The sequence below is a fragment of the Eleutherodactylus coqui genome, chromosome 5 (genome assembly GCF_035609145.1).
Source record: "Eleutherodactylus coqui strain aEleCoq1 chromosome 5, aEleCoq1.hap1, whole genome shotgun sequence".
Lineage (NCBI taxonomy): Eukaryota > Metazoa > Chordata > Amphibia > Anura > Eleutherodactylidae > Eleutherodactylus > Eleutherodactylus coqui.
Genome location: NC_089841.1, coordinates 161,717,115 through 161,743,259, shown reverse-complemented (window position 1 = coordinate 161,743,259; position 26,145 = coordinate 161,717,115). Strand labels below are relative to the sequence as shown.

General features: G+C 46.3%; 2 protein-coding genes across 3 annotated transcripts in view; one reads left to right on the top strand and one right to left on the bottom strand.

Moving 5' to 3' along the window:
• DERL3 (derlin 3) overlaps positions 1-26,145 on the top strand; it is a 154,946-nt gene that overhangs the window by 4,469 nt on the left and 124,332 nt on the right. Inside the window, exon 2 of one of the 2 annotated variants that reach the window (XM_066603542.1) lies at positions 1,547-1,623. The exons of the other annotated variant lie outside the window; for it this stretch is intronic. The gene's annotated coding sequence lies outside the window, so the exon portion shown is untranslated. The remainder of the gene's footprint in view (positions 1-1,546; positions 1,624-26,145) is intronic. 2 annotated transcript variants of the gene reach the window in all.
• LOC136628825 (solute carrier family 2, facilitated glucose transporter member 11-like) lies at positions 1,503-24,920 on the bottom strand. Its single transcript, XM_066604918.1, has 12 exons — positions 24,909-24,920; positions 24,604-24,741; positions 24,173-24,333; positions 23,963-24,087; positions 21,923-22,052; positions 21,629-21,777; positions 21,357-21,541; positions 14,213-14,323; positions 13,969-14,070; positions 4,703-4,778; positions 4,063-4,190; positions 1,503-1,688 (listed from the first exon to the last, which is right to left on the bottom strand). Exons 1-12 carry the CDS (start codon positions 24,918-24,920, stop codon positions 1,503-1,505), a joined length of 1,503 nt encoding a protein of 500 aa, XP_066461015.1.

Sequence of the window (26,145 nt, the reverse complement as noted above, 5' to 3'; positions counted from 1 at the left end):
CGTTAACATTTTTTTGAATTGTTGCCTTTTAATCTTTCTCTCGCCATTTTTTTTAAATGGCAAGAAAAGTGGGATGGGTTTAAGGATGGAACATCTGTGGCCTGACAGTTTTACTGTATCTTTCACTAGAAAATGGGGCAAGTTATAGCACAAATCACCTCCTGCTCAAAGCAGATATTCATTTTAATTTCCGGTGCAATGACAAACAAAAATGTGCCAAGTTAATACTGCACATTTGACACTTTTCACTCCAACAGACTTTTGACTAAAGAGATTTTCCAGGCAAAAGTTATTGATGACCTATCCTCAGGATAGGTCATCAATAGTTAATCACCGGAGACCCGGTGTCAGTGCAGTGGAGCCTGACATCATCATTGGGGATGAGAGCAGAATTGTCATAGAAGGCTTCACTCCCATTGAAGTTAATGTAGGCTGAAGCTGGCTACTACACTTTCACCTCCAACACCAGGATCGGGCGTGAATTGGAGGCTTCAGCTAACATTGAATTCCCATCCACTCCCATCTCAAATTATGATGTTCGGCTCTGCAGTGCTGACAGAGAGCCAAGCAATCAGCTGATTGCTGGGGATCCAGAGCTGCAAGTCCCCAGCGATTAAAGGGGTTGTCCCGCGGCAGCAAGTGGGTCTATACACTTCTGTATGGCCATATTAATGCACTTTGTAATGTACATTGTGCATTAATTATGAGCCATACAGAAGTTATAAAAAGTTTTTCACTTACCTGCTCCGTTGCTAGCGTCCTCGTTTCCATGGAGCCGACTAATTTTCGCCGTCTAATGGCCAAATTAGCCGCGCTTGCGCAGTCCTGGTCTTCTTCTTTTTTCAATGGGGCTGCTCGTGCTGGATGCCGGCTCCGTGTAGCTCCGCCCCGTCACGTGCCAATTCCAGCCAATCAGGAGGCTGGAATCGACAATGGACCGCACAGAAGCCCTGCGGTCCACCGAGTGAGAAGATCCCCGCGGCCATCTTCATCAGGTAAGTAAGAAGTCACCGGAGCGCGGGGATTCAGGTAAGCGCTCTCCGGTGTTCTTTTTTAACTCCTGCATCGGGGTTGTCTCGCGGCGAACGGGGGGGGGGGGGGGGTTGAAAAAAAAAAAAAACGTTTCGGCGCGGGACAACCCCTTTAACTATTGATGACCTATCCCGAGTATAGGTCATCAATAGTTTTTGCCACGAAAACCCCAGCAGCGGAGGGCTCAGTAGCAATAGCCATGTCAGGGATCAGTATGGAGAGCGGCACTGCAGGCTAAAGTCAGCTGCAGGTCTGCAGCTGGAACCTAGTCATAATCACCCCCAAAATGCGGATTTTGAATTGTTTTTTTGATGTGGAAATGCTACAGATTTTACCGCTGCTGAAGATTTGCAGCATTTCTGCTACATGTGAACAAACCCAAAGACAGGCATATGAAATGCCAGGCTGGCATATGAAATACGAAACCTCAGTCTTGATAAATCTTTCTCAATGTCTTCAAGTGAAAAGAACTAAAGTCTGGTACAAATAAGCTTCTCCTCTTTGACTTCCTTAGCTCTAAAATTAAGCTTGTTAAAGGATTCCAGGATCTCCATCATACTTCGGTCCTTGGTCTCTGGCAGTATGCAGAAGGTAAATATGGCTGCAGCGATGCAGTAAACCAAGAAGACAATAAAGCAGAATGTTCCCAGGGCTTCCTGTTAACAAGTGCAAAATACAATAATGTACCTTCTGGTATGGTTGGATCTCTTCACATATTCAATTCAGGCTAATCTATAAACTACAAATATTTACATGACCAGTGAAACATTTTAATAAATACACCAGAGACCTAACTCAAGAAATATATGGCAATAACCTTTTATGAGATGCATTTTTGTGAAAGATTTACTGATTTTCTGACACAAAATTTTGCTTTTGGTTATATCATCTGAATAATTGAGAGTCTGTGACTGACTTTAGATATATGTATATTCAGAGTAAAAGGGGTTTTAACACACAGTGGGGTGGATTTACTAATCCTGAGGATATTTACATAGCATAAACTTAGACCAGGAAGTTAGATTGCCAATTTATCACAGTGGCTCTTGTTGCATGATACATTTGGTGCATCTTTTCAGACATAAAGAAACTTTTGTCTATCTTTGAACTATCAATTGGCTTATTTTGCATCAAAATGTTTGTTGAGAGCATTACACAACATTTTTTGATACGTGGGAATGAACCCTAAAAGTTAAGCCCCTTTACACGCAAAGATGATCATTCAAAATTCGTTCAAAAGAAAGGATGACTGACAGTTTGAGCGATCATTTTACATAAGCTGCTAATGGGCACTAATACCCAATAGTAGCTTCTTAGCTTCTAAACTCAACAAAAAAATCATCGTTCGGCCAAAAAACAAACAATGGTAGCATTTACACGCAACGATTATAGCTTAAAAGACATTGTTTGAGCGAATTTTGAGCGATAATCATTGCGTGTAAATGGGGCTTTAGAGTGCAACCAAAGACAGCCTTAAAATTTACCATATTCATCACACTGACTCATGCTGGATTCTAAATCTGTCTGCGATTTTACCACTTATTATTTGACAGACTTTACAACAAAAATTGTGTGAAAATGTAAGCACAATTTCACAGAATTTTCAGCACAATTTAAGTCATGTCCCCTTTCACAGAGCCTTCCTCCTCTTTCAGGCAAGTCGAAAAGATTGTCCAAAGGTGTCTAAAACCACATGGTAAATGTGGCACAAAGCATGTAAGACAGTTTATTGTCGCAATTTGTGCCAGAAAGCTTACATTTTGAATGGTAAATCTGTTCCACTGTGTTATACCTGATTCAGGTCCTGAGGGGGGTAGTTGATGATACAGGAATTTTTCCTTAGATATTTAGTGAGCGGTTTTCCCATTTCTAGCAGATTGGCAGAGGTCTGACACCTGGAACACCACCGATGAGATGATTGCCCTAGGGCAGTGTTGGCGAACCTTTTAGAGACTGAGTGCCCAAACTGCAACCTAAAACCCACTTATTTATCGCAAAGTGCCAACACATCAGGGGGAGGGGCTTATCGAGACGTATGATTTTACCTCCGTCGTTATAAAAAGGAAAGGTGCCATAGGTTCGCCACCACAGCCCTAGGACATCATTGCAGTGGCCAGTGATTGGTTGCAGAGGTCATATATATGACACAATATCGTTCTTGGGATAGAAAAAAAGGCCTCGCATGGACCACCAGAGTATTATCACTGGAGTGGTGCGTGATTTAACAGGTGAGGAATTTTTATCCTTGGTTCACCTGTTTATTATTTACCACCTCGCCTGATCTTTTTATAAACAACCATGCCCAGCCATGATTGGGGCCTCATGTATGCCACTTGTAATTGCCACTTTGTTGGTGATTGGTATCTCTGATTTAAAGGGGTGTTCCCATTTTGGCCAAGCATAACAAAGATCAGAACACCAATAAATACTAGATAGTCAGGTGCCTGGGATGATGGAAGCAGCCAATTTTGCCTGAACTACACTCTTTCTGTAACTCTCATAGTTGTCAATGGGAGTTATGCAAACAGCATAGCACAGGCAGCTACACTATTTTTGCACTTCCCGAGTTGCAGAAACAGTGTATCTCACTGTGCTACACTGTTCGCTTAACTTCTATTGACTTCTATGGGAACTACGGAAATAGCATAGCGCCTAGTGGTCATCTATTTTTCACCTCACAACCGCCACCCAGCCACTAGATTCAGGGCAGCTGGGGGGGGGGGGGCTAACTAAAGATAGGCATGGGGCCCGCAACTATCAGACTTTTATGGCATGTCCTGTAGATATGCCATAAAAGGGTGAAATGGGAATACTTCTTTAATAACAATCCCCTCTAATAGCAATTCTTGAAATATGGAACCACGGATCATGCAGCAATCCAATAGAAATTCTGCTAACTGCCTTGTGAAGAGCAATTTGGATTTAGTTGTAGAAAGTCTGTGCAGAACAAATGAACAGCTAGATATGATGGAGCCTCCATTTCTCTATGTACTCAGCTAGTTTACACTATTACTATGTTGCATATCCTACCTCAATGAAAGGAAAAGCCAAGCCGATCACAAATAATCCCAGCCAAATGAGGGCTCCAGTTATGGCATATGCAGCTGGTCTGTAGGACTGTACAAAGAGCTCTGTGGGCAGGACGCAACTGACTCCTCCTGATACAGACATTGAACAATAACCATCACTGACAAGCTAGTCATTAACAGACATGAAAATATGAATTTTCTATTATTCTTTTGGTTCTATCCAGGATTTTCCTTCTCTACAGGTCACAATTAGAGATGAGCGAGCACGCTCGGATAAGGCAGTTACTCGAGTGAGCATCGCTCTTCTCGAGTAACTGCATTCTCGCCCGAGCAGACAAGCTGGGAAGCGGGGGGGGGGGGGGGGGGGGGAGAGTGAGAGAGATCTCTCTCTCCCCACCAACCCCCCCGAGCCTGCTCGGACGAGAATGTAGTTACTTGAGAAGAGCGATGCTCGCTCGAGTAACTGCCTTATCCGAGTGTGCTCGCTCATCTCTAGTCACAATACTATATTTTTATAATGTGCAAAACCGAAATCTGTGATAAGAATGCCAATAATTTTAGACTAACTTCTATCCAATGACTTAATAAATAGAATGAGGAAGCTGAAAATGATGGTGTTATCCTACTAACAGATTACTGACCTGGTCCCAATCCGTAGCTCAATGTAAAGATAAAGATCAACATACAAGAAACATACGGCATCCAAGAGTATACATCCTGCATGAGAATAGAATGGTTGTGTAAATAGCCTTGGAAAAGCATAGCTATCATTGCCATTCATTAGAATAAGGAGGATTTGAATGTCCTATTTTTATGATTACTCGAATCTGGATTGTTTTGAAATTTTTGGTTATGCATATAAAAAGCGACATATGAAAAGAAAAACGGGCATATCTGAAGATGAATCAACCAATAAAACATTTAAAAAATGCCAAAATCAGAGGGTCACGGAGAATGTCCTGTGGTCCTTAATGCAGTGCAAATGTTGAGTGGCCCCCATACACATTCAGAGTCATCTGGCCATTAACAGCCGGTTCAGATGAATAAACACTAATGTGTATGGCTGCCTTAAAAGGGGTTTTCCAATTCTTAAAAATTGATGCCCTATCCCCAGGACAGGTCAACAATAGCTGACCTATGGGGATCTGCTGCCTGATCAGCTTTTCGTTGGGCCACTGTCACCCTGTATAGAACAGGAAGCAGACACAGTAGCTCTCTACATCGTGCAGTGGCCTGGCGTGGTATTGCAGGCAAAGCAAATGAGCAAGTTTTCCGTGGATTAAGGCTCATTTAGACACAACGATTATTGCTCCAAATTCGCTCAAAAGCCATCTTTGCTCAAAAGCATGTTCGTTCATCGCTGATTTCTAGCAAGCTAGAAATCACCCATGACTCTTATCAGCGCCGCACACTGATTTTCTCAGCGGGCGGCACTGATAGCATTCTTTTAGTTGGTATCCTGCTGGGACTTCCCAGTGGGATACTAGCTGAAAGCTCCAAGAACAGAAGAGCTGTCAGTGCTCCTGCTGTTTCTGGGAGCTATCAGCTCAGCGGGACACCGCTGATAACTGTGAGAATAAAGCAACTGTTTTGTTTATGCAAAACAGCTGCTTTGTTCTTGCAATCAGCGGTGTTCCGCTCCGCCTGCATTTAACTCTTTAAGCAGCTAATTAGCTACTTAAGAGTTATGCAAAGATGACTGCTCAAAACTGTCACTCAAACTGCCATTTGAGCGATTTTTCAGCGATCATCTTTTAGTCTAAATGCACCTTTAGTTTCAGTGTGAATTTACATAAGAATGGGAAAATTGAGCAATCAGAACAACTTTGAGTAAGGCATGTTCATCAGTGTTAGACTAGAGGGCCAGTATTTGAAAAACTGCCAACCTTGTGGGGTTTTCACATGCTACAGTGTGGATAGTATACTGAGAATGGTGTGATCAAATAGAAATATCCATAGAAAGGGGATCCTGTGGATGTAAATAACTAATCAATGAAAGGGATCAGAGGAGGATGTCAAGAATCATTCTAACGAACAGGAGGTGCACAGTCAAGAAAACTGCAGCTGTGAACCATTGTGCTCCAAACTAATATGTTTGGGCAAAAGAGAGCAAAAATTGGATCACTGAGTAATAGAAAAACATTGCCTTGTCAGGTGAATCCAGATTTCTGTTGCACAATGCTATTGAGAGGGGCAGAATTTGGCACAGTCAACATGAATCAAGGAAGCCTTCAATAGTGCAGTCTGGCGGAGGTGAAGTGATAATGTGGGGAATGTCTTTCTGGCACAACCAGGGTCCAGTATTCCTGCAGAACAATGTCAACACCTTGTGGAATGTATAGCATGATGAACTGCTTCAGGTTTGAATACCAAAAGAAGTCAAACGTGCTGCCAGAAGGATGTCACTAATATACTCGGTGCTCAGTGTATAGTGTAATTGTGGAGCAGCTCTAATCTGCACCAAGAACACTCCAGCTGAACTATAAGATTAAACTAATAAACATAAGGGGAAATTTACTATACCTGGCATTTGTGACACCAGGCTTAGTGCGATTTCCGCCGACTCACTGAATACATGAAGAGACGCATGTTTCTTCATGTATTTAGTGCATCCCAGCAGTTCCATTAGCCTTCTCATAAATGTACACCAGGTCCGTGAAAGTATACATTTCTGATATTATTTACACCACTTTTCTTGCATAAATTATACATAAATTAGTCAGTCGGGCTAACCATGCCTCCTCCTAGAAGCCCTGACAATAGAGATGAACGAACGTACTCGTCCGAGCTTGATACTCGTTCGAGTATTAGCGTCTTCGAGATGCTCGTTACTCGAGACGAGTACCACGCGATGTTCAAGTTACTTTCACTTTCATCTCTGAGACGTTAGCGCGCTTTTCTGGCCAATAGAAAGACAGGGAAGGCATTACAACTTCCCCCTGCGACGTTCAAGCCCTATACCACCCCCCTGCAGTGAGTGGCTGGCGAGATCAGGTGTCACCCGAGTATATAAATCGGCCCCTCCCGCGGCTCGCCACAGATGCATTCTGACAGAGATCAGGGACAGTGCTGCTGGTGCCGCAGCTGCTATAGGGAGAGTGTTAGGAGTTATTTTAGGCTTCAAGAACCCCAACGGTCCTTCTTAGGGCCACATCTAACCGTGTACAGTAGTGTGGAGACTGCTTTTTGCAGTGTTGCACATTTTTTTTTTTTGTATATCGGCCGTGCAGAGCATTGCGTCCTGCAGTAATTTTACATTGTCCAGGGCCAGTAGTGGTGAGGCAGGGACAGAAGACATATTTAGTGTATATAGGCAGTGGGCCTTTCCAAAAACATTTGGGAAAAAAAATCTATTTGGGCTGCCTGTGACCGTCCTCTGTGTACTGGGTCTCTGCTGGGGGTAGTTGTCCTAATTCATACGCAGCCAGCTAAGTGTTACAGCAGGCTTGTGCAAAATTCTTTCCTGCCTCTGTGTTGCCTCTTACATCACCGCTGTATTCCTGTCCACAAGTGTACTGGGTCTCTGTTGGGGGTAGTTGTCCTAATTCATATGCAGCCAGCTAAGTGTTACAGCAGGCTTGCGCAAAATTCTTTCCTGCCTCTGCTGTGCGTTCCGTAAGCGAAGTCAGCCTCCAACCACAGGCCAATAAGCGGCACATTTAATTACAGCGTTCTGTTTCTGCACTACTGGTAATACAGCATGCTGAGGGGTAGGGGTAGGCCTAGAGGACGTGGACGCGGGCGAGGACGCGGAGGCCCAAGTCAGGTTGTGGGCACAGGCCGAGCCAGTGCGGTGGCCAGGGGTAGAGGCAGGGCCAGACCGAATAATCCACCAACTGTTTCCCAAAGCGCCCCCTCGCGCCATGCCACCCTGCAGAGGCCAAGGTGCTCTAAGGTGTGGCAGTTTTTCACAGAGACGCCTGACGACCGACGAACAGTGGTGTGCAACCTTTGTCGCGCCAAGATCAGCTGGGGAGCCACCACCACCAGCATGCACAGGCATATGATGGCCAAGCACCCCACAAGGTGGGACGAAGGCCGTTCACCGCCTCCGGTTTGCACCACTGCCTCTCCCCCTGTGCCCCAACCTGCCACTGAGATCCAACCCCCCTCTGAGGACACAGGCACGAGCGCCTACCGGCCTGCACCCACACCCTCACCTCCGCTGTCCTCGGCCCCATCCAGCAATGTCTCTCAGCGTAGCGTCCAGACGTCGCTAGCGCAACTATTTGAGCGCAAGCGCAAGTACGCCGCCACGCACCCGCACGCTCAAGCGTTAAACGTGCACATAGCCAAATTGATCAGCCTGGAGATGCTGCCGTATAGGCTTTTGGAAACGGAGGCTTTCAAAAGTATGATGGCGGTGGCGGCCCCGCGCTACTCAGTTCCCAGTCGCCACTACTTTTCCCGATGTGCCGTCCCAGCCCTGCACGACCACGTCTCCCGCAACATTGTACGCGCCCTCACCAATGCGGTTAGTGGCAAGGTCCACTTAACTACGGACACGTGGACAAGCACAGGCGGGCAGGGCCACTATATCTCCCTGACGGCACATTGGGTGAATTTAGTGGAGGCTGGGACAGAGTCAGAGCCTGGGACCGCTCACGTCCTACCCACCCCCAGAATTGCGGGCCCCAGCTCGGTGCTGGTATCTGCGGCGGTGTATGCTTCCTCCACTAAACCACCCTCCTCCTCCTCCTCCTCCTCCAATGAAACCTCTGTCTCGCAATCAAGATGTGTCAGCAGCAGCAGCACGTCGCCAGCAGTCAGTGTCGCGCGGCGTGGCAGCACAGCGGTGGGCAAGCGTCAGCAGGCCGTGCTGAAACTACTCAGCTTAGGAGAGAAGAGGCACACGGCCCACGAACTGCTGCAGGGTCTGACAGAGCAGACCGACCGCTGGCTTTCGCCGCTGAGCCTCCAACCGGGCATGGTCGTGTGTGACAACGGCCGTAACCTGGTGGCGGCTCTGCAGCACGGCAGCCTCGCGCACGTGCCATGCCTGGCCCACGTCTTTAATTTGGTGGTTCAGCGCTTTCTGAAAAGCTACCCACACTTGTCATACCTGCTCGGAAAGGTGCGCTGGGTCAGTGCACATTTCCGCAAGTCCAAGACGGACGCTGCCACCCTGCGGACCCTGCAACATCGGTTTAATCTGCCAGTGCACCGACTGCTGTGCGACGTGCCCACACAGTGGAACTCTACACTCCACATGTTGGCCAGACTCTATGAACAGCGTAGAGCTATAATGGAAACCCAACTCCAACATGGGCGGCGTAGTGGGAGTCAGCCTCCTCAATTCTTTACAGAAGAGTGGGCCTGGTTGGCAGCCATCTGCCAGGTCCTTGGAAACTTTGAAGAGTCTACCCAGATGGTGAGCGGGGATGCTGCAATCATTAGCGTCACCATTCCTCTGCTATGCCTCTTGAGAAGTTCCCTGCAAAGCATAAAGGCAGATGCTTTGCGCTTGGAAACGGAGGCGGGGGAAGACAGTATGTCGCTGGATAGTCAGAGCACCCTCATGTCTATATCTCAGCGCGTTGAGGAAGAGGGGGAGGAGCATGAGGAGGAGGGGGAAGAGACAGCTTGGCCCACTGCTGAGGGTACCCATGCTGCTTGCCTGTCATCCTTTCAGCGTGTATGGCCGGAGGAGGAGGAGGAGGATCCTGAAAGTGATCTTCCTAGTGAGGACAGCCATGTGTTGCGTACAGGTACCCTGGCACACATGGCTGACTTCATGTTAGGATGCCTTTCTCGAGATCCTCGCGTTACACGCATTCTGGCCACTATGGATTACTGGGTGTACACACTGCTCGACCCACGGTATAAGGAGAACCTTTCCACTCTCATACCCAAAGAGGAAAGGGGTTCGAGAGTGATGCTATACCACAGGACCCTGGCGGACAAACTGATGGTAACATTCCCATCCGACAGCGCTAGTGGCAGAAGGCGCAGTTCCGAGGGCCAGGTAGCAGGGGAGGCGCGGAGATCAGGCAGCATGTACAGCACAGGCAGGGGAACACTCTCTAAGGCCTTTGCCAGCTTTATGGCTCCCCACCAAGACTGTGTCACCGCTCCCCAGTCAAGGCTGAGTCGGCGGGAGCACTGTAAAAGGATGGTGAGGGAGTACGTAGCCGATCGCACGACCGTCCTCGGTGACGCCTCTGCCCCCTACAACTACTGGGTGTCGAAGCTGGACACGTGGCCTGAACTCGCGCTGTATGTCCTGGAGGTGCTTGCTTGTCCTGCGGCTAGCGTCTTGTCAGAGAGGGTGTTTAGTGCGGCTGGGGGAATCATCATGGATAAGTGTACCCGCCTGTCAACCGACAATGCCGACAGGCTTACACTCATCAAGATGAACAAAGCCTGGATTTCCCCAGATTTCTCTTCTCCACCAGCGGACAGCAGCGATACGTAAGCAATACGTAGGCTGCACCCGCGGATGGAAGCATCGTTCTCTATCACCATCAAAAACGGGGACCTTTTTGCTTCATCAATCTGTGTATTCTATTCATCCTCCTCCTCCTGCTCCTCCTCCTGAAACCTCACGTAATCACGCTGAACGGGCAATTTTTCTTAGGCCCACAAGGCTCAGTCATATAATTTTTGTAAACAATTTTTATACGTTTCAATGCTCATTAAAGCGTTGAAACTTTCACCTGAACCAATTTTTATTTTAACTGGGCTGCCTCCAGGCCTAGTTACCAATTAAGCCACATTAACCAAAGCGATTAATGGGTTTCACCTGCCCTCTTGGTTGGGCATGGGCAATTTTTCTGAGGTACATTAGTACTGTTGGTACACCAATTTTTTGGGGCCCTCGCCTACAGTGTAATCCAATTAATTTTTTGCCCACCTGCATTAAAGCTGACGTTACATCAGCTGTGATGGGCAATGCAATGGGATATATTTATGTACCGCCGGTGGCTTCCTGGCACCCACCCATGCTGTGGGTCCACAGGGAGTTGTAACTGCATGTGTCCACTTCTAAAGAACCCCAGTCTGACTGGGGCATGCAGTGTGGGCCGAAGCCCACCTGCATTTAATCGGACGTTACCTCAGCTGTGATGGGCACTGCAATGGGATACATTTATGTACAGCCGGTGGGTTCCAGGGAGCCACCCATGCTGTGGGTGCACACGGAATTCCCATTGCGGAGTTGTACCTGCCTGTGACTATTTATAAAAAACTGCGGTCTGACTGGGGCATGCAGACACCTTGACAGAATGAATAGTGTGTGGCACATAGGTTCCCCATTGCTATGCCCACGTGTGCAGCTCCTGATGGCGGTGGCACAGGATTATATTTCTCATTGCTTCTGTACAGCATTGTGGGCTATCGCCCCGCCCCTTTTAAAGAGGGTCGCTGCCTAGCCGTGCCAACCCTCTGCAGTGTGTGTCTGCAGTTCCTCCTCATGGCAGACGCACTTATAAATAGACATGAGGGTGGTGTGGCATGAGTGCAGCTGAAGGCTGCGCAGGGACACTTTGGTGTGCGCTGTGGACACTGGGTCGTGCGGGGGGGTTGGGCAGCATGTAACCCAGGAGAAGTGGCAGCGGAGTGTCATGCAGGCAGTGATTGTGCCTTGTTGGAGGTAGTGTGGTGCTTAGCTAAGGTATGCATTGCTAATGAGGGCTTTTCAGAAGTAAAAGTTGTTGGGGGGGGGCCACACTTGCCGCTATTGTGGCTTAATAGTGGGACCTGGGAACTTGAGATGCAGCCCAACATGTAGCCCCTCGCCTGCCCTATCCGTTGCTGTGTCGTTCCCATCACTTTCTTGAATTGCCCAGATTTTCAAAAATGCTCGGGTCGCCCATTGACTTCAATGGGGTTCGTTACTCGAAACGAACTCTCGAGCATCGCGATAATTTCGTCCCGAGTAACGAGCACCCGAGCATTTTGGTGCTCGCTCATCTCTACCTGACAACTTTTAAAAATACTGGCACATTTTCAAAAAGTTGCAAATTTTTGTGCAAATACCCGGAGGTATTTTTACACCAGAAATTGGCATAATACCTTTTGTAAGTGTACCAGATAGTTTTAAAATGTAGGCTCAGCTTATACAAAGCATATGACAATTTAACTGGGTTTTCTTGGTAAAGACATTGATAGCATATTGCTAAAATATACCTTCCATGCCCAATTAGTGGGATCCAACCACATCAGTGCCAGTCACTAGATTGAAATGGCAGCAGCACCAAAGAAATGCTATGCCACTTTGTCTTCTATCAACTTTATTCAACTTTTACAGAGCCTACATGGTCAGCCACTGACTGTCTTATCGGAACTCCAATGGGTCCCTCTGATTTCACTGTCTGTTCCAAATTTGTTTTTGAGAAGGTGTGCACGCATACAGCTGACACTTGACACAGATCATGTATCAAAAGCAGTGTACTTCTGATTTACTAATAGCATCATGGTATGTATATATACTCCAAATGTCATAGCAGTAGAGATACATAGCCCTAAAGTCTTAAGAACTCAGGATAGGCTCTAGTTTCTAATGATTAACATATGTCAATGCCTTAAGGTGCATGCATGTTACTACTAAAACATGTGATTTCCAAGAAACAAAGAGAAATGGAACTAAACAGAGAATACACTTATTAACATCACTGCTTGGCTTAAGGATTGCAAGGGGGGGTGAGCAGCCTCTCTTATCAGAATTTATGCCTCTCTTGTGAGAAAGGGCTGTGGGAGGTTAATACAAGAATCTAATACATTCTAGTGTATAATATAGAACAAGTTAACCATTTAGCTGCTGCCATTTACTAAGAAGGAAGATATGCCAATATATATTTGGCACGAGCATTGTTTATGTCATAAATAGGAAAAGCTAATGGGTCCCAACTCGATTATTCAATTCTATGCGCAAAAGAATTAGCGTCCAAATTTTACGTACGGAATGTAATTTTCTCATTTTCCGGTGTCATAGAAACGTAAAATTTGGCACGAGCATTGATTATGTCATAAATAGGAAAAGTTAATGGGTCCAAACTCGATTATTTAATTCTAGCACAAAATAATTAGCGATGTAATTTTATGTACATAATCTAAATCTCTCACTTCCCAATGTCATAGAAACATGAAATTTGGCACGGGCATTGATTATGTCATAAATAGGAAAAGTTAATGGGTCCCAACTCGATTATTCAATTCTAAGCGCCAAAGAATTAGCGTCCAAATTTTACGTATGGAATCTAATTCTCTCACTTCCTGATGTCATTTTATATAAAGGAAACGTCGCATGGTTACCTCCCCGTGGTGTTTCCTGGGTAACACAGAGAACTATGCAAAATGGTGAGCATATGTTTTTCCTCAGTATCTCTAAAGTAACCACGACTTCATAAGATTTGCTGTGTGAACACCAGATAAACACCAGTACCAAATTAACTCGGGCGAAGCCGGGTATATCAGCTAGTATACAATAAAATGCATATATTATTACTATAACAACAACTGTAAGGAGCCTCCTGGTGATATGGCATAACTGTCTTTAATGAGAAAACCCCTCTACATATTTAAACCATAATGAAAAATTTTGCGTTCCTTTCAGAAAAAAATTGTTGAAATCAATCAAGGCAAAACCATGTAATAACACCTATTTCTCAGTATAGATTTACAGACATGGAAATAAGGCAGCTCCCTGACCCATCGCTATATGTACATGCTTTTAGTGAAGACAATAATTTAAGATTTCCTTTCTGCTGATTCTGCTATGTTGTAATAAGAAAAAACAAATTATAACAGCCTTCCTTGTATAAGATGTATAATGTTGTATAAGATGAACAGGCCTTTTCTGCATCTGTAAATATAGGGAATGTTACTTAAAAGGCTATTGATCTTTTCTATGCAGACTGCCTGATATATTTATTCGATATTTACAGGATGGCAGCAACATATCTCTTACTTGAAGGGTGAGTGTGGCAGTGAGTAATGTCAATGTCAGAGCCAAGATCACGTAGTTCACCCAAAGTAGTGTTTTTCTGCCCAGACGATCAATGAAAAAGCTCTGTAAAAAGACAATTTTCAATATATTGAAAGGCAAGAAAAAGAAAGGCAAGAAAAAGAATCCCATGTGCCAGTAAAGATGTGTCTTGTTCACTATACAATGATGAATATGTGGTGGACATCAAAGGAAGAACAATACATACACACAGCACTGTGGTGAGAATTTCTGTGATCCCGATTCCAAGAGAGACATATGGTGCCTCACTGGCTGGAATACCTGCGTTCTGGAAAACATCATACGCGTAGAAGTAAACCTGTCATTGCATAAAGAATTAGTTACTTTTAGGTGGCGATATTAAATGTAAACGTCACTAATAAAATACACTCACAGCATCTAAAAAAACCTCTATGTAGTGGAAGAATATTCATCGTTTCACAAAATACTTTTGCTCTTTTTGTCTACATCAGCAAGAGTCTCAAATGATCCATAAAAGTTTGATTTTTTTTCTAAAATGACTCTAATCCTAAATGTAGCTTTTTTTTTTTTTTTTTAAATACCCCCAACGTTTCCTGAAGTCATCAAAATAATTTTTAATTATTACTCTCGGCCCGCCCCTCCAGCTTGGCTTTTCTGTCTTTTATGCCAAAAACAGCATTTAGATGGAAATCTAGATGGAAGGAAAGGGCTCAATGCGTGAAATGGAGACCGATTCTATTAAGGTTTTGACCTAAATTCAGTTTTCAACATAGAAGATGAAAACCTGAGATTGAGAGGCAGAGGAAAAATGCAACGTGAAACCAGCCTAGCATTGCCTTCCTGGGCACCACGCTGTTGTCTCAACACAAGAGATCAGCTAGAACTTGAGCAGAAATACTTTATGGTATCACTTGAAGCAAGAATATTGCTCACGTGTAACTTCTTATAGCCTTCATGTAAGTCTTAGATGATTGCTAAACACTGCCAATTACAAGCTCAGAAATATATATATATATAACTAGCTAATGACCCTAGAGATAGTTTACGTGATGAGAGAGACGTCAGCTTGAGATTAGGCTAACAGATAGGCAGGCATGTATTGTAACAAGCTATGCATATGTATAAGTATAGTGTCTTCTAGCCTCGTTTTCAATGATTTTGTTTAAAACCTATAAATACTATTGTCTGTCATATATTCCATGAGCAGCTTGTACTTAACCCTTAAATTTGGAACACAAGAATATACCTGTAGTGCTCAATTGCGCTAGCACCTGCATGAGGTCCCTCGCCATGGGATTACGTCTTTGTTACGGCACTCTGCCCCCCGAGCGCCAGTTGGGGTGCCCTGATCTCCTGCACCCCACTGTCCCTGCCTACTTGCCTCGGCCCTGGCTAACCCCAGGCGGACAACTGGGCGGCAGTCCCTGCGCTGGCTAGGGACCTGGCGACTACCTGGATGGAACTACTAACAGGGGACAGAGTGCCGACAGAAGAGGCAGGTGTAACAGACCAACAAAACAACTAGGAGAATCAAGGCTGGAGGTGTAGCTCACAGGCAAACGGAAGGCTACTGACAAGCAACTAGGACAGACTAGAATAGACCTGACTAGAGGCTAGCAGAACCAATAACTGGCAGTGAGTTCAGGTCACTGCCAGCCTTTTAACTAAAAGCCTCCGCCCCGGGGCGGAGAGTGGGAGGAGCCGACTCTCCCACTGTTGCATAAGGGAGGTGGATGAGAGCGGGCGGCGCCCTACGGGCGGACACGCCCACGCCGCAGCACGCTGGCTGCTCCACGCTGCTGCACGCTGGCTGCTCCACGCCTCCGGGAGATCCCTGACAGCACAGCTCCGGGACGCCGAAGCCGAGCTCGAAGCGGCGCGCGCCGGCCGCGGGACCCAGCGCCGCCCTGCATGGTAACATTACCCCCCCTCTGACGGGGGACCTCCGGGCCCCCGGAAACTCGACCAGGCTTATCTGGAAAACGACGGTGGAACCGCCGTACCAACACGGGAGCATGAACATCACATGCGGCCACCCAGGAATGATCTTCTGGTGGAAACCCCTTCCAGGCCACCAAGTATTGTAGGATTCCTCGACACCGACGAGAGTCCAGTATCTCCTGGACCTCGTATTCGACTTCATCCCGGACCAGGGTGGGCGGAGGGGGACCGGAGGTGGGTATCACCGAAGGGACAAAAGGTTTCAGCAGCGACTTATGGAATACCCTGTGAACCCTCCATGTGGTTGGCAACCCCAGCTCGTAGGCGAGTGGGTTCACCACACGTGTGATGGCGAACGGCCCCACGTAACGTGGCGCCAGCTTCAAGGACGGGACCCGCAATTTGAGATTTTTAGAAGACAGGTATACCTTCTGTCCCACCCTGTAAGGTTCAGACACAGACAGACTCTTCCCACTGCGCAACTGCATACGGGCCCCCGCTGCCTCCAAGTTTCTCTGCACCTCTTTCCATACTCCCCGAAGCGTATCTGTGGCGTCATCCGCTGCCGGACAGAGCGACGGAGTAGGGATTGCTGTAAGGAAGCGAGGATGCTGACCGTATACACTAAAAAATGGAGACACCCCAGTAGAAGAACAAAGGCGGTTGTTTAGTGCAAACTCTGCCAACGGCAGGAACTCTGCCCACTGGTAAGCCTTTTCGCTGGCAAACAACCGTAAATATTGCACTAAGTCTTGGTTCTTCCGCTCAGTCTGACCATTAGTCTGCGGGTGGAACGCTGACGAGAAGGAAAGCGACGTTCCCAGGTTTCTGCAGAAGGCACGCCAAAACTGCGACACAAACTGAACCCCGCGATCAGATACAATATTTTGGGGAACCCCATGTAGGCGAATTATTTCCTTTACAAAAATCGTGGCAAATTCTTTTGCCGAGGGTAGCTTTTTTAACGCCACAAAATGTGCCATCTTTGAGAACCGGTCGACCACCACTAAGATAGTGGTGCATTTCTGGGATTCTGGTAGGTCAGTGATGAAATCTACTGATAAGTGAGACCAGGGACTGGAAGGAACCGGTAGTGGTCTCAGAGGACCCTCCGGAGGACGCCGCCGACTCTTATTGCGAGCACAGACCGAGCAACCCCTCACAAAGTTGCGGATCTCCTGAGACATGCCTGGCCACCAGAAGTATCGGGAGCAAAGCTCCAGGGTCCCCTGGAACCCTGGATGCCCGGCGAGAGCCGACGAGTGGGACTCGTCCATGACTCTAGGGCGTAGGGTCTCTGGCACAAACCATCTGCCCTCCGGCACCCCTGACGGAGCGTCCTGCTGAGCATCCTGTAGTTGAGGGACGAAGTTAGACTCTAACACTGCCACCACCACGCCGGGGGCTAAGATATTCTCGGGAGTCATGGTCCCACTGTCTGGTACCCCGAAACTCCGTGACAGAGCATCCGCCTTCACGTTCTTCTCTCCGGGGATATATGTCACGACGAAGTTAAACCTGGCGAAGAACAACGCCCACCTGGCTTGACGAGCAGTGAGTCTTTTCGCATTGGCGAGATATACCAGATTCTTGTGATCAGTATATACGGTAATTGGGTGTCTAGCACCCTCAAGATGGTGTCGCCACTCTTCCAGAGCCCATTTGATAGCCAACAATTCACGGTTACCCACGTCGTAGTTGCGCTCTGCTGAATTGAACTTTCGCGAAAAGAACGCACATGGGCTATAGCCAGACCTCCCACTGACTTCCTGTGACAATACTGCTCCTGTCCCCACTTCCGACGCGTCTACCTCAATAAAAAAGGGTAGTCGTGCGTCTGGCTGTATTAGCACCGGGGCAGTCGTGAATGCCTTTTTTAGACGGCTAAAGGCCTCAAGGGCTGCAGGCGACCACTTACCCAAGTCAGCCCCCTTCTTAGTCAGGTCGGTCAGAGGTTGAGCAATAACTGAGTAATTTCTAATGAATTTGCGGTAGAAATTTGCAAAACCTAAGAACCGCTGGAGAGCCTTGAGGTTGTCGGGTCTGACCCATTGGGAGATAGCTGCTACTTTATCAGACTCCATCTGAATCTCTGTGGGGGAAATTACATAACCAAGGAAGGATACTTGTTTAGAGCCAAATGTACATTTCTCTAATTTGACAAAAAGTTGATACTCGCGCAAACGGGTCAGGACCAACCTCAGGTGCCGCACATGTGAATCCCAGTCAGGTGAGTACACCAGGATGTCGTCCAGATAAATGACCAGAAATACCCCCAGGAAGTCGTGGAAGACTGCGTTCATAAAACCCTGAAACACAGCGGGGGCATTACAGAGTCCAAAAGGCATGACCAGACATTCAAAATGTCCTAACGGGGTGTTGAACGCTGTCTTCCATTCATCTCCCTCTCTGATGCGAATTAGATTGTAAGCCCCCCTTAAGTCCAGTTTGGAGAACCAGTGAGCCCCTACCACCTGATTCAACAAGTCAGGAATTAGGGGCAAGGAGCACTGGTTCTTCACAGTGATTTTATTCAAGGCCCGATAATCCACACAAGGCCTTAGTGTCCCGTCCTTCTTCTCTACAAAGAAGAGACCTGCCCCGGCAGGGGACCTGGATGGCCGGATATGTCGGTTGGCCAGAGCTTCCGAGACATAGGACTTGAGGGCTTCATGCTCACGACCTGACAGATTGAAAATGGCTCCCTTAGGGATGGGACCGTCGGGAATCAGGTCGATACCACAGTCCCACTCCCTATGAGGGGGCAGAGCCTTAGACAGTCGTTTGGAGAATACATCCTGAAAGTCTGACAAATACTCCGGAATGAGCACCGTATCTGCGGAGCACACAGCTATGGTAGACAGGTGATTGTGACACGATGACCCCCAATGAGTCAATTCCCGGGTGGACCAATCAAATTGGGGGTTGTGCAGTGCCAACCAGGGCATACCAAGCACCACATCAACCGACATTTTTTCCATAACCAAGAAAGACAGTTCTTCCGAGTGGAGGACCCCCACCGTGAACTGTAATCTTGGGGTCCTCCATCGTACCAAGCCTGTAGAGAGAGGGGTAGCATCAATGCTGGTAAAATGAATTGGCGTCTTCAACGCCACAAATTCCGCCATCAGAGAACGGACAAAACCCAGACTTATCAAGTTAGCGGCTGCTCCGGAATCAATAAACGCCCGCCCTGATCGGGAAAAATCCCCGAATCTAACATGACACGGTACCAAAAGTTTAGGAAGTACCTGAAGTCCTAGGCGATCCTCCCTGCAATCGCCTAGGACTCGGAGTTTTCCGCCGGTTCCGGCTGCGGGCGTTGAGACTTCAGTGGGCAGGTTATCACCCGATGTCCAGCTTTCCCGCAGTAGAGGCAGAGACGATGCAACAAACGGATCCGGCGTCGCTCTTTGGGGTCCAGCGGGTCCACCTCCATCGGCTCGGGCGCAGAGACTGGTAAGAAGGAGGAGGGACCAGGGCCACTGACCTCCCTGACTCTACGGGTCTGCCTGTCCTGCTCCCTAGACCTGAGCCTCCTATCTGCTCTCACCGCTAGCTCCATAGCCTCCCTTAAGGACCCGGGAACGGGATGGGAAATTAACAGGTCTTTAACAGCGTCCGAGAGGCTCTGCAGAAAAACGTCCTTCAGCGCGCTATCGTTCCATGTCGTGTCCCCCGCATAGCGTCTGAAGTTGGAGCAATAATCCTCCACACACGACAACCCCTGCCGTAGCGCCAACAACCGTGAAACCGCCAACCCCGCTCGGTCCGGTTCGTCGAAGATACCCCCGAGTTCCTGAAAAAAGGAGTCCACGGACTGCAGGCAGGAGGAACCCTCGGGGATGGAGAAAGCCCATGTCTGTGCCGAGCCCCGCAGCAGGGACATTATCAGCCCGACCCTCTGAGCCTCCGACCCGGAAGAACGGGGACGCATGCGAAAAAACAGGCGACACGCCTGTCGGAAAACAAAAAACTTGTTCCTCTCCCCAGAAAACACCTCGGGAAGAGGGCACTTGGGTTCGGGGCTGGTTGAGGCGTCCGACCCCTGCGACACCCCCCGCTGCTCCTGGGCCACCATGCGGGCGGATAAATCCTGGATCACAGGCACCAGGGCCTGCAGCTGGTTCGTGAGGGAACTGATCGCCTCCATGACAAAAACGGTTTTAAAGGGCCAGTTATTATGTTACGGCACTCTGCCCCCCGAGCGCCAGTTGGGGTGCCCTGATCTCCTGCACCCCACTGTCCCTGCCTACTTGCCTCGGCCCTGGCTAACCCCAGGCGGACAACTGGGCGGCAGTCCCTGCGCTGGCTAGGGACCTGGCGACTACCTGGATGGAACTACTAACAGGGGACAGAGTGCCGACAGAAGAGGCAGGTGTAACAGACCAACAAAACAACTAGGAGAATCAAGGCTGGAGGTGTAGCTCACAGGCAAACGGAAGGCTACTGACAAGCAACTAGGACAGACTAGAATAGACCTGACTAGAGGCTAGCAGAACCAATAACTGGCAGTGAGTTCAGGTCACTGCCAGCCTTTTAACTAAAAGCCTCCGCCCCGGGGCGGAGAGTGGGAGGAGCCGACTCTCCCACTGTTGCATAAGGGAGGTGGATGAGAGCGGGCGGCGCCCTACGGGCGGACACGCCCACGCCGCAGCACGCTGGCTGCTCCACGCTGCTGCACGCTGGCTGCTCCACGCCTCCGGGAGATCCCTGACAGCACAGCTCCGGGACGCCGAAGCCGAGCTCGAAGCGGCGCGCGCCGGCCGCGGGACCCAGCGCCGCCCTGCATGGTAACAGTCTTACTGTTTTTTAACCTGTTTTTCCTTAGTCCTAACAGCAGAACAAGCTTCCCAGATTAATTATTTATTACTTTTTTTGTCTTTTTAATTACAGGCTAGTATAGCAGTCCAGTCAGCCTCAATATGGTGTGGTGGCGGGACAAGGACTAATTAGCTAATTACTTATTTTATTAAAAAATTCAGTTTCTCCTGCCAATTCACATGGGCAGACTTACGCCCATGGTCATACTGTTTTAGGACTAAGGGAAAATAGATTAACAATCATAAACTATGCTTACAGTTTTTTTGTGTTGATTGAAATATATAGTTTGCTACAGTGTCACATTTGAAAGAAGAAAATGTACAGAAATGTCTAAGTTGTGACTCAAACAATTAGTATGAGACCATTTATGGCCATTATTTGCTGCTGTATATTTATTGCTTAGAAAATGACTTTTCATGGAACATAAAATGGAGCATGAGAACTTCTTTGAACCTCTCCAAGCTTGTAAGAGTGCCGATATGCGCTTCCATAAGTTTGGCAAAAGTAGCTTATTTAAATTTGAATCTATCTTTCACAATGAAAAATATATTTAGACCCACAGCGAAACAAACACAAGATACATAAAAGGAGAATACAGTGATTACCGCATTGATGCCTATAAGTTGAATAGCACCACAAATGATCAGCAATGTGATCATCTGCCAGCGCACTGTGCGATCCACCAGGAGGTCCTTCAGTCCTTTGATCTGCTCTCCTACTACCTCTTTCTCTATCAACATGTTCTGCATTTCCACACTATGCTCCCCAGGACCCCACAACTGCTGCATAGCTGGAAAAAAGTTAATAAGTATGAAATCTGATGTGTAAATGTATAGAAAACAACTACATTACCGAGAACAGTGAAACCTCAATATACCTTTCAGACAACCATCTTTGTCACCTTTGTCAATAAGTAGGTATCTGGGAGACTCTGGGAAAAAGGGTAATGTTACCAATTGAATGAGTGCTGGAACAGCACTACATGCCAAAAGGTATGGCCACCATTCTTCTGAACCAAATAGCTCCCTAGAATGAAATTGAATAACGTTATAATGAAGGAAATATTCTGAAATGAGAGAGAGATAAGAAAAACGATTGCTGCTAGGAAAAATGAATCATAGGGGACCTAATGAACCTAATGAACTAATTAAAAAATTGTTATTAATAGTACCTGAGTCCTATAACGAACCCCATCAACCTCCCAAAGGCAATGGCAAAAGAAACAGTTACGGTGACCATTCCACGCTTACTCTGTGGGGCGCATTCTCCAATATACATTGTATGAAGATTCAGACTTACACCTACAACAAGCAGCAATATGGAAACATATAGTAAAACAGACAGGATAAATATCACTGTTCAAAGAAAGTACTGTAATCTCTGTTATCTTCCATGACTTTGAAGGGGAGGATTTTTTTTCCACCAAATGGGGTAATTTTTTTTTGCCTTCCTCTGGATCAACAAGGGTGAAGGGTGGAAACAGGCTGAACCAGATGGACATTTGTCTTTTTTCAGCCTTGTATACTATGTTATCATCAGACAAAAATTAGAGCATTTTCTATCATTAGAACAAGAATCTGGTCTAATGATAGAAAAATGTTTACAAAAACTCATAGGACCAATGATACTAAAACTGGAAGCATGAAGTATATAGTCATATAGAATATACAGTAGGCATTTGTGATTTTTCTTTCCAAGGCTGACAAAATAATAACTCTTAAGGGTTAAGGAATAAAAAAAATCTTATATTTTTCCTGCAGAATCATCCTTTCATTGGGAAAAGGTAATAGTGTGCTCTTTGGGAGTTTGCTGCAGTGTATTCTCTGCATTAATATAACATTTTATAATATTACTTATTAAAAACTTTTACGATGGAATCTTGTGTTCCATTGGCCATTAAAGCGCTATATGGAGCTATATGGAGCAGTGTTCAGCTGCCGAAAGGAGCCGATCATGGCCGATGGAACACAAGCACTCCAAAGTGAAAGTGCAAGTACTCTTTAAATATGATTGTTCTCAGTAAGAGAAATCAAGCAGTCTTGTAGATATAATACATTTCAATGGCTAACAAAAATACATGAAAATACAGCGAGCTTTCAGACCTCTCAGGGTCCTTGCTCAGGCGTAATGGAACAAATCTAAAAATGTATTTACTATAACACATGATCACATGGGGGGCACGAAGATGGTGAACTTAATTTGCACTAGATAAATACCAGAGACAGAGAGTAAGAGGAGACAGACGTGTTGGGATTAATAGCATTTAGATAAATACCAGGGAGGGATGACCATAACAGTAAATAATTAGTCCAGTGATAAGGCATGTGAAATCTCTCCTTCAGACCTGCAAACAAGGAAGATGGAACAATACCTCTGCAGCACCACCTATTGGATAGCAGCATTCCTTCAAATCAATGCGCTTTTACCAAGTCTGTAAAACAATGATTGGGAATGACCTCATGTCGAGAGGGGTGTCCCTAAAGAGAGCACGCAGGGGTTGTGTGGAGACACCTGGGGGTGAGTGGGTTGGGGGATGGCATCATCTGTTGCCAAGGAGAGCACACAGAAGGGGTGCTATTCCCAATCATTTACAGATTTGGTAAAAACTTGTACATGGGGAATGCTGTGTTGACATGTGTGAAACATATACAGTAGTTGTATTTAAAGGGCATATGTCAGCTGGAACTTGCTATTCAAACTGCAGGCATCAGAGTAGGAGGAGCTGAGTAAACAGACATATACTTTTAAGGGGAAAGATTCAATATAACTTGTATTTTATTCATTAATGTCCATGCTCATTCTGACCTGAATGGTGCAATTCGTGGTCCTATTAGTGGTTGATAGATGTCTATGTATGACTGTACATACAGGGAAAGCTATCAGTCACTGATAGGACCACCTATTGGACTATTCAGCTTAGAATGTGCATGTAAATTAATAAAATCCAAGTTATACTGAATCTTTCCCCATAATACTATATAACAATCTGCTCCGCTCCTCCTGCTCTATAACATGATGCCTGCAGTTTGGACAGCATGTTCAAGCTGAAAAATCCCTTTAATGCTATTTGCCATAAATAAATTATGTTCTGCAATTAGGGATGTAAAAAGGGAAAATATAAGAATCTTCATTATTTGAGTATTTTTATGACATACGGATCATATAAAAAAAGAAAGAAAGTGTTTGTGTTGAGAATGAAGTTTCATTTTACCTGCATTAATTCCATAGAGAAACCTCCCCAACATAATCATCTCGAACGATTGGGCAGCACGGCTCATACACATCAATGCAGCTCCCAGTATAGCAATTAGATTATTATATAGTTGGGTCTTCTTTCTGCAAGAGAAGCATGGCAGCTGCAAGTTAGACCATGCAATTTACTTGTATTAAGCTGAAAGTGATATATCAAACACATATGTACCTTCCAAAGGTGACTGACAGATATCCCACTATTAGGGAGCCCAAGAGCCCACCAATACTGTATGCAGAAACAATGATAGACCAAAGTAACATGATGGTGTCTGGATGTAGGATCATGCCATACCGTTGCTCCCATGTCCTGTCGATAAACTTTTGAATATACTAAACAAAAAAAAGTGAAGTGAAAACGTAGTATACCCAGATGAACTTATGAAACATAACAATATAGTCTCTAATGTTTCCATTGTATGATATTTCCTGCACCAAGCAGACATTATAATCAGACCAAACAATAGCATTACCTTCTAATTTCTTTGTAGGCTGAGGCTTACCTAGGACATTCAAAACCTGAAGCCTACTTAGGATAGTCACAACCAAGAAGTTGTCACAAAGTAGCTAAGTTATAGATGTATAGTACAAAATAAAACTTACTTTTGAAGGGGAATTGATAAGAGAAATGTGTAGACCATACTGGAACGTACCACCAATACCCAAAACCAGAGTCAGCAGTGGCAGATTCAGGGGCAATACCTGGGAACACAGAAAACAGTCACAATGATAGAGAAACCTCTGTATCAGAAGGGCACCAAATTGGCATTTGCGATTGGACAGAAAGAGGACACTAAATTCTGTGACAATTTGCTATGTATTGATCATTTAGTGCATTTCTGTTCAGAGCACACTTTCTTCTCATAGCCAAACTTTTTGTAGTGGAGATTTTATTATATATTCATCACTTGTGAAACCATAGTTGAGATCTAATATTTCAGGGTCTGTGGAGGTCATTTGCAACCACAGCTTTTCATAGAAATAAAAGAGGAAAATCAAAAAATTAGGTCTCTACTAGAGATGAGCGAACGTACTCGTCCGAGCTTGATATTCGTGCGAATATTAGGGTGTTCGAGATGCTCGTTACTCGTAACGAGTACCACGCGGTGTTCCGGTTACTTTCAGTTTCCTCTCTGAGACGTTAGCGCGCTTTTCTGGCCAATTGAAAGACAGGGAAGGCATTACAACTTCCCCCTGTGACGTTCAAGCCCTATACCACCCCCCTGCTGTGAGTGGCTGGGGCGATCAGATGTCACCCGAGTATAAAAATCGGCCCCTCCCGCGGCTCGCCACACATGCCTTGTGACTTAGCTGAGGGAAAAGGACTATCGTGCTGGAGCTGCTGTAGGGAGAGCGTTAGGAGTTAGTGTAGGCTTCAAGAACCCCAACGGCCCTCCTTAGGGCCACATCTACTAGTGTGCAGTACTGTGTTAGCACAGTATTTTTTTTTTTTTTTCAAAAATTGGATCTGCAGAGCATTGCGCCCTGCAATAGGGACAGAAGTGGGGGTTAGGCAGGGAGAGTGTTAGGAGTTAGTGTAGGCTTCAAGAACCCCAACGGTCCTTTCTAGGGCCACATCTATCCGTGTGCAGCACTGTCCAGGCTGCTGTTAGCAGTGTTGCATTTTTTTTTTTTTCTCAAAACCGGCTGTGCAGACCATTGCACCCGGCATTAATACTACAGGGATAGAATTGTGTAGGCAGGGCCAGAAGACATACATTATTCATTGAATACACGCAGTGTGGGTGTTCCTTGTAAAAAGCAGGGAAAAAATTCTATTTGGCCTGCCTGTGTCAGTCCTAAGGGCTCTGGGTACGTGTGTGCTGCGTGGAGAACGTAAAAAAATCAGACGCAACCAGCTACGGTTGAGTACAGCCTTGCGCCAATTTCTTTCCTGCCTGGGAAATACCTGCTCTGCCACAGTTAGTAACTCTGCAACAGTAAAGTTCTGTGACAGTTTTGCAGGGCCGCAACACAGTTATTAAAATTATTATTCAGTGAATAGACGCAGTGGGCCTATCCTTTTAAACAAAAGGGAAGAAAGTATATTTGCCCTGCCTGTGTCAGTCCTAAGGGCTCTGGGTACGTGTGTGCTGCGTGGAGTACGTAAAAAAATCAGACGCAACCAGCTACGGTTGAGTGCAG

Coding starts and splice junctions, on each gene's coding strand:
- LOC136628825 (XM_066604918.1), bottom strand. Junction 24,334..24,603: donor TTATCAATTCCCCTTCAAAA/GTAAGTTTTATT, acceptor TTTTTTGTTTAG/TATATTCAAAAGTTTATCGA. Junction 14,071..14,212: donor TTCTCACCACAGTGCTGTGT/GTATGTATTGTT, acceptor GTCTTTTTACAG/AGCTTTTTCATTGATCGTCT.